General features: G+C 37.3%; 1 protein-coding gene and 1 long non-coding RNA gene across 2 annotated transcripts in view; both read right to left on the bottom strand.

Moving 5' to 3' along the window:
- LOC149802618 (mitotic checkpoint serine/threonine-protein kinase BUB1 beta-like) overlaps nucleotides 1-15,857 on the bottom strand; it is a 156,724-nt gene that overhangs the window by 122,140 nt on the left and 18,727 nt on the right. The window contains exons 6-7 of the mRNA XM_089951932.1: nucleotides 9,667-9,866; nucleotides 4,170-4,267 (exon numbers count right to left, since the gene is read on the bottom strand). Of these exons, the coding sequence (XP_089808058.1) occupies nucleotides 4,170-4,267; nucleotides 9,667-9,866 (298 nt within the window). The remainder of the gene's footprint in view (nucleotides 1-4,169; nucleotides 4,268-9,666; nucleotides 9,867-15,857) is intronic.
- LOC149802619 (uncharacterized) lies at nucleotides 12,385-14,537 on the bottom strand. Its single transcript, XR_016420072.1, has 2 exons — nucleotides 13,419-14,537; nucleotides 12,385-12,954 (listed from the first exon to the last, which is right to left on the bottom strand). It is a non-coding gene; the product is annotated as an uncharacterized LOC149802619 (long non-coding RNA).

Here is a 15,857-nt window from a genome sequence, read left to right as displayed (position 1 = left end):
AACTTAGTAGTTCAGATTCACTTTGAAGATGTCTACCTCTGAACCCCACCACCAAATGAAAAAGTGTCTGTGCTACCAAATGGTGTGTAGAGACCATTCCATAAGAACTGCTTACCGATGTGGACAAGCTGTCTGCCAAAAAAGTCCTCTTGTCCAGAATGTGAGCGGACTCTTGAGCAATTTCTTCTGGTGTCCACTGGATGAGTTTTCAAACTTCCAAGCAAAAACATGGGACACAAATATCCCCTTGATGTCTGAGGTACAATACAAGTGACAAGTTGTCTCAGTGACCATGATGCTGTGATATCTTAAGCAACTGATGCACCTCTTGAAGTGTTTGTAAAACAGCCTGCATTTCAAGACTGTTAATGTGAAAGGATAACACTTCCTGAGACCACAGGTCCTGCAGGACCTTTTTCCTGTGCTCACTGTAAGCTCACCAGCCTTAATCTGTGACACTGGTGTGAAAAATGTAGTGAAGTTGAAAAGCACGAACTGGAACTCCAGTCAGAAACTTGTATCGATATACCACCAACTCAGTTTGTGATTAAAAAAGGGGGTTTAAACCAGGAATGATTTTAGTTCTGATTGTTTGCCTGTTTAAAATGTTTAAGAGTTAAGAGGGGAAGCCATAGACCTCTAGGAGTAGGGGTTTTTCTTAGCAGGTTCAGCTGGGCCTGGGCCCTAGTACTGTCATCAGGGACTGGTGCCGCCGATCCCTCAAATCCTGAGAGACCACTGCAGTGCATAGCTCTCCAAATAACATCCCTGCAACAAGTGGGGAAGCCCACAAATGGCTTTTGTTTCGTTCCAGCAAAACATTAATGTCTTTAACTTAGCATCCCTATGAAGGTGAAGGAATTCAGTAGAGAGTGCCATGGACATCAAGAGCATCATACATGCCAACCCCTGGTGAAGAAAAAATGTAATCCAAGTGGACAAAAAGAGGAATCCACATATAACATGATAAAAATTCAATGAGCATATGTACAAAATGATTTATTTATCCTTCTGGAGTTTTAACATCAAATATTGCTTCAAGTTTTCATATATGATACTTTGAGCTTTAAAAAGCAACAGATTCTCATACAGTAAAACCTGTCTTGAAAGACCACTCCTTCTGCCCAAAAATTATGGTCTCTCAAGATGGGTGGTCTCTCATAGCAGGTTATAACACTATAATCATTAAATCTGTGCATTGAGAATAAGGTCTCTCAAGACAGGTAGTCTCACATAACAGTGATCTTTCAAGACAGGTTTTACTGTATTGCATTTCAAAACACTTTGTACCAGCTGAATGCTGAACAATCTCTCAGTCAGCATTAGAATGGTAAAGAACCAATATTCCTTTCATAACCTGGCAAAGAAGAAGAAATTTATATCTTCCAGTTATTGTGCTAAAAGAGCTGGGAAACAAAATTAACAAAAAATCAACTCTGTCTGTATGAAGTACACCGTCAGGTAAAATGCCAACTTGATACTTCAGGAGTTCTTCTAATTTATCAGCAGCCTTTCCTGCAGCATGGTGCATCATATGACAAGAGACAGCCTCATATGAACAATGATGGAGACATTCTTCAAAATATAGAATGCAACTCCTTTATGAATTCCAGTCATCACTGATGCAGGAAGTAGGCAGTAAATATCATATATTATATCAACAGTCCAAAGATTATAATTCTCTGGCACCTGATCGATAGGGTCACCTGACATGTCACCCAGTGAGTGGGCAATAACTGATCTTTACAGGAACTTTACTGACAACTTTCCTACACTAAGAAATTAGAAAGTACCCCAGCACTACAACCAATGGAAGTGGGCAAATTCCAATCTCCAGTCACCTTTCACATAGTGATTCAAATGAGGAATCAGTACTCTTATTCCAGGCACATATGTTCAGACACAAACAACAAAAGGAGTAACTATTATGAACAGACATGAGTGCATGTTAAAGAGGTGTGGTGAGTGTCCCAGGATGCTTTTATAAGCCCATATTAACTTTCATCTTCAAGCATTCCTGAAAACTGAAAGAAATAAAGATATAAAAGAAACCCACAGTCCCACCATGGTTTACCATACTGGAGGTCAGATTGGCACCATTTTAATTTAGGACTAACTAGAGTCCATAATAGTAATGTTGGAAAAAAAACATGTCAATATGACTTTTCTTTTATTAGGAGATGCAACAAGATTTTCAAGATGGCTGTTATAGTGGCTATTCAGGATTTCAGACTGGCACAATCATTTAGTACCAATTATGGCACAGTCATTTAGTACCAATTAAAGACTTCTCTCAAAACAACAAATGCTAATATGACTTTTCATCGAAGAGAAAACATAACAAGATTTTGAAGATGGCAACTGCGTCAAGTAATCAACATAAAAGGTCTTTAGTGAAAACCCCATGTTGGTATAATTTCCAAGCTGTCTGATGTGGTGGTCATTCAGCACAAGATAGGCGGCCAGTATTAATGGTGGAGGAAGAACCCGGGAAAACCCCAGAAAGAACCACCGACCCATGAGAAGCTACTGGCAAGCTTTCTCACATACCCACATTAGCCAAATCCGAGACTCGAACCCACGCAGACAGCGATGGCTGATGTGGTGGTCATCGAGCATGTCCAAGCAGCACCAATTCTATGTAGGTTGTTGATGCTGTTGTAGAGTTTAACGCCATTTTTCAGCACAAGATAGGCTATACATGGCGGCCAGTATTAATGGTGGAGGAAAAACCCGGGAAAACCCCGGAAAGAACCACCAACCCACGAGAAGCTACTGGCAAGCTTTCTCACATATCCACATTGGCCGAACCCGAGACCCGAACCCACGCAGACAGAGGTGAGATGGCAGTGATCCGTAACGGTGAGTGCTTTAGACCACTCGGCCACTCTGGGCCCCTTTTTATGTAGGACCAAGTAGACATAAAAGATATTTTGATGAAAACCCATGATATTACTTTCCATCCTTAATGAGTAGTAGTAAGATTTTCAAGATGGCTGCCATGGCACCCATAATGCCTGTCAGATCAGCACCAAGCAGACATCATAAGTCTTTTAGTAAAAACCCAATGTTGAAATGACCATTCATTCAGGATAGGAGCAATAACAAGATTTTTAAGGTGGCTGCTTTTAAAAAGACAAGTAAGTGGACGAAGTAATGAGCAACCAAGACACTTGTGTAGAAATGAACGAAGTCCAAGAAAGGAAGTTATTCTGATTATCAGAAGTGCACCCAGTCACATTATCCTGACACCAGTCCAACCAGTCCTAACACTAACCTCTTAATGCTGAGCGCCAAGCAAGGGAGTTGTTAGTACCATTTTTGTAAGTCTTTGGTATGACTTGGCCGGGGATCAAACCCATGACCTCCCGCATGTCTCATGAAATAAATGTTGCATATTTTTTTATAAAAAGAAATCTTGTTTGGTAGTGTATCAACAGTTAGTCTGGTTCCCAGTTTCATAGTCTCCTTGTTTTGCAAAATACTATTTTACATCACTCTGGGAACCAGACTAGTCAACAAAACAAAATGCTATGATGTACTACACAAATGTTTTCGTGTACCATGTTAGTTGATGAAACTAGATGGAATCCTGCTATCAAAATTTCAGATGTTGACATTTTGAAAACAAATTTAATTTATGGTGAATAACGAACAACTTCATTAGAAAAAGTGCTCTGTTGTAAATTATTCTCAACATGATTATAAAATGAGAATTCAGTCATTAAATAGCCCAGTTCCCCAACCAACCAACCCTGCAGTTCTCTGGATGTCTAGCAGATTTTTTTTAATAGGTCCCTTGTGCCCTCGCTTATAGTGCGGTTTCACTTATAGTTCGGTCCATGTTTTTGGACCCCAATGTGCGCGAGTTATCAAGGGAGAAGTGTAAAACACTATATAAAAATAGAAATGTTAGTCTATGCAAATAAAATATTTTCATTTCATTTATCAGTGCAACTAATTTTGTCAAATTAAGTTTTAAAAAGAAGTGCAAGATTAAATATTAAGCTTTGTTTTCTTTCAACCCATATTCTCATACATTTCAATTCAAGTCATACATTTCAATTCAAGTCATACATTTCAATTCAAGTACAACGATTCTGTGTTTTATACACAGAATCATGTTACAATGAAGGGCATCATAACAATGAATGGCTTTAAAAACTCACGTCATTGGCTGATTCTGATTTTCCTCTATGTGGACTTTGAAGGCTGGTTGACCAGCACTAACTGTGTGACCTGGCATGGCTCCTTTCTTCACTGGAACCTGGCAAGATAGCAACAAAAACTGTCATAATACACAATATAATAGCAGATCTATAAACTAAATGAAAGCTGAATCAGGACAGGGACTTACAGAGCAATTTGTGGTGAAGAATGGCATCGTCTTTTGAAATAGACCAATGAATGAAAATTCCTCCATGTATTCCTTTATTTAGTGGACTTTATGTTTTAACCTTTTCATTGTCCAAATTAAATTTTTATTAAAAATTTATACATTATAATGAACTGAAAGCAGACCAAACCAAACAAGCTTCAAATCAACTTCACGATGGTGACTGTTGATACCGGAAATAAAGAATTTTTAACTACCAGATTTGACAAAAAATCAGAATTTGACCAAAATATGACTGAAAATTACTCACTGATTATGGAATGTGCATAAATACATTTTTGGGGATGTAATATTTGTTGCCATGCAAATCTGGGACATTCCAAGATAAATCAGGATAGGTGGCAAGTCTGTAATAGTCTGACAATGAACCAGTTTTAAATCTATGGCAAATCAAATATAATCAATGCCATGTACTTCATCTATCAGAACTGGGACCATGTAAATCATACTCATTTTTGTATAAAAAATTAGCCCATGCCAACCATATATCTCTCTGACAACAGAATGCCATGCCAGACATTTTCTCCCTTGCCAAACACTGAATGCATGTCAAGGATATGTGCTTATAACTACACCTTTAAAAAAGTTCAGCTTGTTTACACTCAAAATGATCTAATCATGTTGTTAGATAGTATATCACATATGATGCCATTACTTTGTAACACACCAATGTGCATCTTTCAACAGGATACAAGTTACTAGTCAATTTCTACCAAATATCTAGTTATACAGACTATTTATATCTACCATATATACTCACTTGTAAGTCAAGTCAAACTGCAAACAACAATGATCCTGATGTGCCATGGCATAATGTGCCTGCAGAGCAGAATCCATGTTTTGTTTGTTCTACTGATTACTCCTAACAAACTGCACAGATGCAGGTCTGCCAGCACATTATGTGCCGGCAGATCTGGGCCTGTGCAGTTTGCAGTTGAATTTGTCTTATAAGTGAGTATATATGGTAAATACTTTCAAGTCTAGAATTCTGGCAATAATATTTAAAAGATTAGTGATTTAGTCCTTTTGCATCCATCATTTCAGGAAATGCAAATTCTTTTATTTTGTCTAACACTTGAAGAAAACCAGGTCTCTGACTTTATATCTATGGGCATCAGCTTTTTCATTAGTGCAAACATATTAGAGCTTCACTGGTTCTTCAAATATATGGATACACCTCTGACAGAAACGTGTTGTATGGCAAAGGCATTGCATGTTGGAAATTTAATTTCATAGTTTAAGCAACCAAGAAAAAAACAATAATTTTTTTTAATTAAACTTACAAATGCAAGGCCTCCACTAGGCTTTAAAGAATTTAAAAACTGGTGCTGTTTTTTTTTACTGACGCAAAAGTTGCTGGTGACAAATTTGTATAAAGTAAATTTTTAATTTTTCATTGATCTAAGGGACTTGGACCACTTAATACCTGTTTTTGGTGGCACTCTACAGTTTCGTATTTTGAATAGGGTTAGGATTTTGAAGAAAAAGAATTTCCCTGGCTTTCCTCACTAGTTATACTGGCTATTTAAAAAAAAGACCTTGTATATCTTAGATATAATTCAAAGAACCTTTAATTCCCTTTATTTTGGTATATGATCGATGGGTGTAATATGGGTTACAGAGTATACAGCTTGGCCTTACTCCAGATGTGCACCTTTCAAAAAAGTGCTAGCTCCACTTGGTCATTTTCACTTCCTGAACTTCAGAGGTAAATTGTATAAAAAGAGCTGATAACGTTTTTTTTACATTTTATATATTTGGTAATTCATTCATTGCACTTTCAGAAGCTGGTATTGTCTAATCTGGCAAAATTCATTTTCCCTATTTTAATAGCTGCTATGGATAGTGTACTTTAGACTATTTCAGGCTGATTTTTTAGCACAATGGAGCATTCATTTTAGTTAGCAGTGTGTTTAAATCATCTACAATTTTCTGATCAAAACAAAAACTTAAAAAATTCTATGGGTGTATCTACTCTGAAGAATTTAATGAGAATTTCTATTGATGGGCTGAGTGCTGAGAATTTTGATTTCAGGAAGACATGTAAGAAATGGTCTGGTAAAAAATGAGGCAGACATTGATGAAGTGTCAGTGACATTGTTCAAAAATACTAAGCAGTATTTTTTTATTATGAGTTATAAAGAAACATTCTTGTTCACTCTTTCCATTCATATGCTATACACTGAACTTCACATTTATAGAATGGCATTGTTATATTTATCACTAATTATTCTTGTGCTTTGAAATGTAATAAAAATATGTAAAAACTGTTTTACTGTCATGCTTATATAGATTAAAAATAGGGTCAATACAATATTATGGTTATATTTAAGCCCCTGCATCACGGCATAAAATGGATCCTTTGGCTGAAAAGTGGCTCCAAATTTTTTAATTTGGTGAATTTCATGGCGCAAAGAAAAATATTTCCAAGGGAGGCCATGAAATGATACTTAATCAACAGTAACTGACTCTAAGAAGGGGTCCCGAGTAGCCAAGTGGTCAAGGCACACTCCCTTACAGATCACTCACAGCTATGTCTGCATGGTTTTAAGTCTCAGCTCTGTCTGCATGGGTTTAAGTCACAGCTCTTTCTTCATGGTTTTAAGTCCCAGCTCTGTCTGCATGGATTTAAGTCTCACCTCTGCATGGGTTTAAGTCCCAGCTCTGTCTGCATGGGTTTATGTCCCAGCTCTGTCTGCATGGATTTAAGTCTCACCTCTGCATGGGTTTAAGTCCCAGCTCTGTCTGCATGGGTTCAAGTCTCACCTCTGTCTGCATGGGTTTAAGTCCCAGCTCTGTCTGCATGGGTTTAAGTCCCAGCTCTGTCTGCATGGGTTTAAGTCTCAGCTCTGTCTGCATGGGTTTAAGTCTCACTGATGTCTGCATGGGTTTAAGTCTCAGCCCTGTCTGTATGGGTTTAAGTCTCACTGATGTCTGCATGGGTTTAAGTCCCAGCTCTGTCTGCATGGGTTTAAGTCTCACCTCTGTCTGCATGGGTTTAAGTCCCAGCTCTGTCTGCATGGGTTTAAGTCTCACCTCTGTCTGCATGGGTTTAAGTCTCACTGATGTCTGCATGGGTTTAAGTCTCAGCTCTGTCTGCATGGGTTTAAGTCTCACCTCTGTCTGCATGGGTTTAAGTCCCAGCTCTGTCTGCATGGGTTTAAGTCTCAGCTCTGTCTGCATGGGTTTAAGTCTCACTGATGTCTGCATGGGTTTAAGTCTCAGCTCTGTCTGCATGGGTTTAAGTCTCAGCTCTGTCTGCATGGGTTTAAGTCTCACTGATGTCTGCATGGGTATAAGTCTCACCTCTGTCTGCATGGGTTTAAGTCCCAGCTCTGTCTGTATGGGTTTAAGTCTCACCTCTGCATGGGTTTAAGTCTCAGCTTTGTCTGCATGGGTTTAAGTCTCACCTATGTCTGCAAGGGTTTATGTCTCAGCTCGGCCAATGTGGGTCTGTAAGAAAGCTTGCCAGTAGCTTCCCATGGGTTGGTCGTTTTCCCCAGAGGTTTTCAAAGATTCTTCCTTTTCTAAATATACTGGCCTCCATGTGCTGAATGATGGCATTAAACTCATAAAAACAAAATGACTCAAAGAAACATGGAGGAGTGTGCAGATCCATATAAATTTGCACATAAGACTAATCCAACTGCAAACAAAGAAACTGATCTGTCATTGAATAATATGTTAGCAGATTATGGTCTATATTACTTGTTGTACTAATTACATAGCTGCCAACCTTCCAGGTTCACAATTAGTGAAAATAGGGATAAAAAGTCGTGAATTTGGACATGAATTAGTGAAAAATACCACGGCAATAACTCCATCCACTCTGACCATTCCATCCACTCTGACCGTCAATACTACACTATATCAAGTTCGCAATAGAAAACTAAAACACTACATATATGCAGAAATATTTATTTATCAAGACATGATACTGTGGCAGACTTGAACTTCCTCAATTGCTTGATCGTAAATTTGTTTTCTAAACAGTTCAGACTTCTTGCCTGCTGGTTGATCCTGGTGACTAAAATTGCTGACAAATTTTCTGCAGCTAAGGAGGCCTTAAAGTCAGTCTTAATTTTCCTCACTAGACAAAACTCTTTCGCTGTCAATGTTGCTGTGAGGAATGCACAGGAGCTGCAGCACTTCTGGTTCTTCCACAGGAAAATTTGGAAGCAATTTTCGAGTCCAGGAACATTTGTCGGAACATATGTTTAGCATGGTCTCCAGCTGATAAAGGTAGATCGTGTTCAACAAGAAAACTCACAAATAATGCTTCAGCGTTGGTAGCTTGCAGGTCTTCCGCCGATGGCTTAAAATATTCCAGAGCTGAAATCTGAGAATTCTTAATTTTCCCAACTTCTACGTGTTTTTTGCAACCGACATGCTTCCTCACATCGTCTCTGCAATGGCACACTGAGTGCAAAAAGCATGATGAATATCAATGTTTAATGGCAGAATGCACGGCCAATTTTTTATATATTCCAAATTAAACATCACTTTTTGAGTAACATTTCTTTTTCCTTGGTGGTGAAGACATTTTCAAAATTTACATGCGATGCTTTACGGTAACTCAAATCAGTGTTGGTGACGCATGCGCGGAGCAAAATTCCGGTTAGGCCCCAGTTTCTCTCAAAAGCATTTGTAAAACTACTCTTATACATATAGATTAAAATAGGCTAAAATGCTTGCTACCAGGCCAACTGTACTAATCTGCTGTAAATCTACTAATATCGCGACCAGCAGTACCTGTTTCGGCAACTGTGAATATCACGACTAGCGCTTAAGGGGAAATCGGTTATTTTATTAAAGATTTAAAATAATTGAGGATTAGAATTCGTGAATCTTTGGCTTGCGACATGAATCGCTGAAAAAGTCGTGAAATTCACACCAAATTCGTGAGGGTTGGCAGCTATGTAATTAGTCCTAGTGAACTGCACAGACCCAGATTTGTTGGCACACTATGTGATGTCACAACTGCATATATGTGCAGCTGGGTCCAATATATATTAAAGTATGAAGCCTCAGGTTCATTTCCATGCACTTATTAATAATGCAAATGTTACCACTCACCAATTCAGAACACTTCATGTCACCTCTACACTCACAAAGATGCTAAAATTTTAAATTGTTGGATCCATTCATTTAAAAAAGGCATAAAACAAGAAACAGGGGTTTATCTAACACAAAATGCATTTGTTCACAATTATTTGAACACCTGTGCATTAGTTTTAAGTGGAATAATATTACAATCAAACAGGTTTTACCTTAGCTTTGTTCCATACTCCTGGCTTCATCTCATTTTCCTTGTTGGTCTGTGACCGATGTGGGAAATGAGACCACTCCCCTGTCTGGGGAGGGAGGCTGCTGGGGTCAACAGTTTCATTATCACAAAGGATCTGAAAATTTTGTGCAATCTGTGGTGGCTTCGGCATGTTGGACTGTGGTAATTGTCCCCCTTGTGAGGCTGATAAAGAAAATTTGGTATCATAAATTATGTTTCTTTGAAAATATTTACCCAATCACATTTATGTTAAAATCACAGTACCTCCTGAATTTGGCCCTCCTGGAAAGGTTCAAAAAATGTGTCTTATCTGCATTCAGTATAGATTATAACAAAAAAGCCATGCAGTGGGGTTGTAATGCAAAATCTGAAATACTTGTATCATAGTCCCCAATCAAAGGAGATTACTCCCTACTCCAATTAGTGAAATCTTATAATTAATGTGATTGGGTACTGAATAACACTGTATGCCACAAGCTATTGTTGTGCTTGACATATTCAGAGATGCTGTCAGGATTGTATTTAAAGCAGCTCCATCATTGTCACCAAATTATGGGTGGAATAGTCACAAAAAAAGAGGGAAAAGAGGAAATAGCCATAGTTCAAAATTTACCAGAGCTAAAAAAATTTAAGCAAAGAAATGATGTTGTTGTTCTTGTGGGGTTTAACGCCATTTTTCAGCACGATAGGCTATACATGGCGGCCAGTATTAATGGTGGAGGAAGAACCCGGAAAACCCCGGAAAGAACCACCGACCCACGAGAAGCTACTGGCAGGCTTTCTCACATGCCCACATTGGCTGAATCTTAGACTCAAACCGCCGCAGACAGAGGTGAGATGGCAGTGATCCGTAACGAAGAGCGCTTTAGACCACTCGGCCACTCGGGGCCCCGCAAAGAAATGAAAATCGCACACTACTTTTAAAATGTCTGCATTTTAATTAGGCCTTGCATTATGCCTTTTCTACATTTAATTTCAAAATACCACTGAAAGGAGGGTTGACCAGCATGCGATCTATTTTAGTCCACCCAGCATGTAAATTTGACTCGTATTTAACACCATTTTCGGGCTCAAAAAATCACTCACTAGTATCTCCATTAACACTTTACAAGCTCCTATTTTCTGAAATACTGCGTAACTTTAAACATCACTGATCATCAGCCAGTACTTGCCAAATGAAATCGTCAAATGAAGATGCTCCATGCTTGGAATCGGCCATTTTGGGTTTTCTAGGTAGCCCATATCTTAAACACATTTGTTAAACTTCCTTGATGCAAGGTTCAAATGACGACAGAATGCTTCTTCCAAGGCATAATGTGCCAATCAAATTTAGTTTAACAACCAATCATGTCAAGTCAAAGAACCCAGATGTGTAAACAGTTGCCCACCTTAAAAAAGATGTCATGACAAGTGCTAAGATACCTCTACTGCCATTCCACAACAAGCACTTTAAGGGTGGACAGTTAAGCAAAATTGTGTACTGCACAAAGAACATTTTCATATGCATGACTTTAAACTAATTTGCTGGAGTTCTCATGCAACACTGCTCTCAAAGTGTGCAGAATTTTGCATGATTTGCATGCCCTGGCAACATCTTTGCATATTGTAATATTCCACATATGTCATTTATTTCATGTCTGTTGAATTGAGACTAAGAACCTTTAACTGAGCAAGGCTTCAATAGGACACAGTGTTCCTGCTTGCAACTCCAATATGAGATACCACATTTTACATGACCAGTAAAAATTTAAACACAAAATATTAATGCAGAACTGTAACATTCACAACACTGCTACTACTGTCTTCATCAAAACAGCGATATCCATGTGCCACCATTAACTGCTATCCACATCAAATCATTGATATCTGTCTCACCATTAACTGCCACTACTATCCACATCAAATCATTGTTATCTATGTCTCACCTTTAACAGCCACTGCTATCCTCATCAAATCATTAATATCCATGTCTCACCATTAACTGCCACTGCTATCCTAATCAAACCATTAAAATACATGACTCACCATTAACTGCCACTGTTATCCTAATCAAACCATTAAAATACATGCCTCACCATTAACTGCCACTGCTATCCTAATCAAACCATTAAAATACATGTCTCATTATTAACTGCCACTGCTATCCTCATCAGATCATTGATATCTATGTCCCACCATTAACTGCCACTGCTATCCTAATCAAACCATTAAAATACATGCCTCACCATTAACTGCCACTGCTATCCTCATCAGATCATTGATATCCATGTGTCACCATTAACTGCCAGGCCGCAATTAAAAATATCTTTGTTTCCCCTTACCCTACCCAACAATTTGAAGTTGGGTAGGTAGGTAGGCTAATAATTTTTTTTTCTCATGAAATTCATGACACTATAAACTGACACATAGGAAACAGAAAAACGATAAATTCAACTTTAATAATAATACTGAAATACAGTAACTCATGAACTGAAATACAGTAACTTGTGAACAAGTTTAAAATGTTTTATAGACTAGATTAGTTTTTGATAAGGGCTATTCCAATAAAAAAACTCCCTGCAGGCATTGGCCAGGGTACCAATTTAACAGATTTACTCAAATTTTGAAACATATATTAAATGAGAGTAATTTCAATGAAATATAAAGATACACATGTAAAGGTGCAAGAAGTGTTTTTTTCCGAGTTTTTGAGGAGTGTTGGGTTAAGGTAGATATTTGCTGGAATAACCCTTAGTATTTTTTCTGACTAGGTCAAATGTATAAAAATGTTTTAAAATAATTAATAAAAGTATTTTAAAAGTCTTGAGTATTCTTTCTGACTAGTATCATTGGGTTCAATATATAATGAGACTTAACATATTTGCAAGACCTGTCAAAATGCACAAATATAAAGTTAGACATTGAATAGTGTCTCAAATATGCAGAAACATGTCAATAAAGTAATGTCAGAACACTAAATACATGTAGAAATCTAACTAACAAAAAAGAAACAAACAATGCAAAACATCATTTTAAATGTCACTAAGAGCTGCTGGTTAGTTTTTAACTGGGTTTCGTTTTGGAATGTCCTTTCCAGATGCTAAACATTGCTGGCACACTGGTAGAACAGTACGGAATCTTCCAGTCATTTCCTGGGATTTTTCTGCTCCTATGGCTCCACAATGAGCACAAATATCTGGTCTGCCAATGTTGCTGGCATAGTATGGGAATTCAATGTGTACAGCACAAGACAATTGTAGTCTTACAAACACTTTTCCCTGTAGGATGTCTCCTAAAATATATTAAATAGAACACCAATTATCCAAAATTGAACTTTAATGTCCGAAGGTGACTAGACATGATACACAACAAATAGCATATAGAACCTGAAACTAAATCTGTAAATAATTATCTTTATAAACACAGAGAAACTAGTATAAAAAGATAAATGAGCAACTTGGACTTCACTAAAAATTGGGAGCATGGACCAGGAAACAGGAATACTTGTAAAATAATATTCACATTAAAATTTTAGTGCAATGGCTAGTACTAAGAGAAAATCACAGTTAAAAAAAGCAATATCTGACATGAAAGAGCATTAAAAACTATCTGGGCTCTCTGACAGTGTCAGACATGATTCTAAATCAAGGTAAGAGTCAAACCGCATTCAGTATGTGAAGAGTGTATAGGTATATTTTTGAATAAAGTATTAAGGACTTGGATAAAAGTATAAAATATTAAATCATTAGAACTTACCATCAGGTGTGATAACAGAACCACAAGTATAGTCGTATTTCTCCAAAGTATGTGTCAAAGCTCTCTGGTCTCTTGCTGTTAGTTTCGTCTTAGCGTATATGCATTGTGGTTTTAGACACTCACAGCAGTTATGTTTATGTATGTCTTTAATGTTTTTATTGTCTGCTTTTGTTTTGTATGTTATATATGTATAGTTTTTGCTATATTGTGTATGCTCTGTGTTTATTGTCGGTCAAAGCTTAAACATTTGTACTTGACAAACAGACTTTAAATATATTATTAGGAAGGCAGTAAAAATTCTAGAAAGATTGCAGTTGTCAGAGGGTGCATGAATTCATTTCTAATAACTGTCAGACAGATGTTTGAAAATAACATTATTTCATATAAAAAAAATTGTTTATACCAGTGAAACGCTCAGCATTTGTGTCCTTAAGTTGTGGTAGCTTTGTTGCCACGGAAGTAGACATTAAAACAGAAAAGGCAGTCCGTGCAGGTGGTGCTTGTTGATTTTCTGTACTAGTAGTAGTTGAGGAAACATCATCCAACCCAACACTTTCATCACGGGTCACCGTAAATGTAACATATTTCAGTCGCTGATTAAACTCTTTCACCACATGCAGACCTTCGTGAAGGTCTGGATGAAAAGTCATCGTTCCATCCAGTTTGTCTGATAAACTGACGTTCAGTACATCTGCTTTATGAGGGCGAAAGTCTGTATCATTGGTAATGTCGTGATATACATCATCCCATGTACACTCCGTTGAGTATTCTAGTATTCTGTTGTTACAAATTTTTTTGTTTGATTTCCCGCATTTCGCGATTACGCTTACACATATAATGAAATCTTCTTCGTATTTTCTTTTGCCGGCCATGCCGGTCATGATGCTTTTCCTATCTAATTTAAACACCTTGCAACAAACGTTTTTCGCGCGCTAGTGACATCAATTTTGTTGACTGCATGAAAATACGGATCGCACAACGAAACGAAACGAAAAAACGAACTTTTGAACAAAACGAAAAAAAAAAAAAAAAACTATCGCAAATTTTTCAAAAAATTTTTTTCAGTCGGCGGATTTTAAGAGGGTCGGTCGGGTAAGGGGAAACAAACTTAATTTTAATTTTGGCCCCACTGCTATCCTGATTAAACCATTGATATCCATGTCTCACCATTAACTGCAACTGTTATCCTCATCAGATCATTGATATCCATATGTCAGTGCCACTACTATCCAGGTTATGATACACATATCTCACTATTAACTGCTACTGCTATCCTATATCCTGATCTTGCCATCAACTTTCTTATAAGAACAGTGACACCAGAGATGCCAGCAGTTGAGAATATAAAATCTGAGCATGACTTATTGGAAGAGGTGCAACGGCACATCAAGGGGGAGGAGGGGGGGGGGGTCAGAAAATGGTGCAATCTGGAGTATTTGTTTATATTTGGGGTTATAGAAGTCCTTAATGCAAATGCATGATTTATAAATTTTATTTTGACTTACCCTCATAAACCTTTGTTTAGTAGCTTAACTTCATAAAAACACAACAAAAATCATCTCTCAAAATGCAAGGAAATGTCTACCGTTATTATAATATTATAGTAAAAGTCATATATGCCATGTAGTTGTATTTACTCAAATTTAAACAAATTTTAATTGCTAACATTTAATACAGAACAGTTTCACCAAAGCCTATACAAACCTGAATGTTACAGGCTCTGCACCTTAAATTTCATCAAACAACTTCCAAATGAAAATTATTGATTGATATGGACTTTTACAATGGTAGCCAGGTACTAAACTGTGTAAATAAAATGAGAATGTCAGGTCTATCATAACAAATAACTGGGTAGTACAAATTTGTTTTCAACACTCGCTTTTTTACATTGTGACATCACAGCATGTGATATTTAATCCAGTTTGTACTGGATCACACCAAAAAGGTCCACATAATTTAGCACTGATTTTGCCTTAATTATTTCTTGTGGTGTGTAAATAATGACCTTGCAAAGGAATATGAATGTATGAGGCTCCAAATAAAGCAAATGACTGCCATTTAAAGGTATGTGCAATCAAATTCTAACAAATGATACCAAAGACTGAAACAGACAGTCATGAATGTCAACCTGACATAGATGACTTTCACTTTTGAGCTTTCCAATACAGCTTTGACTCTCTTGAGTGTATAGCTCTTGTGATTTGAAGTTGTAGCGGGTCTCTCTAAATCTGTTTGTCCACTACAAGCAATCTTAACATCAGTATTACACCGAATGCAAAATGCATACTTATCACCAAGTCTAGATTTTGCCAGGAAATACTTGTGATGAAAAAACCATTCATGCTTTCTCTTGTTTTATTCTGGTTGCAGATGAAGCTCAAGGGATGGCATTTTGAGAAAAATCCAGAATACGACTACTTTACACAAACAAGTGAACTG

This window comes from Sinohyriopsis cumingii, chromosome 3 (assembly GCF_028554795.1).
Source record: "Sinohyriopsis cumingii isolate HCF-2022 chromosome 3, ASM2855479v2, whole genome shotgun sequence".
Taxonomy (NCBI): domain Eukaryota; kingdom Metazoa; phylum Mollusca; class Bivalvia; order Unionida; family Unionidae; genus Sinohyriopsis; species Sinohyriopsis cumingii.
This window is presented reverse-complemented; position numbering and strand designations above follow the sequence as displayed.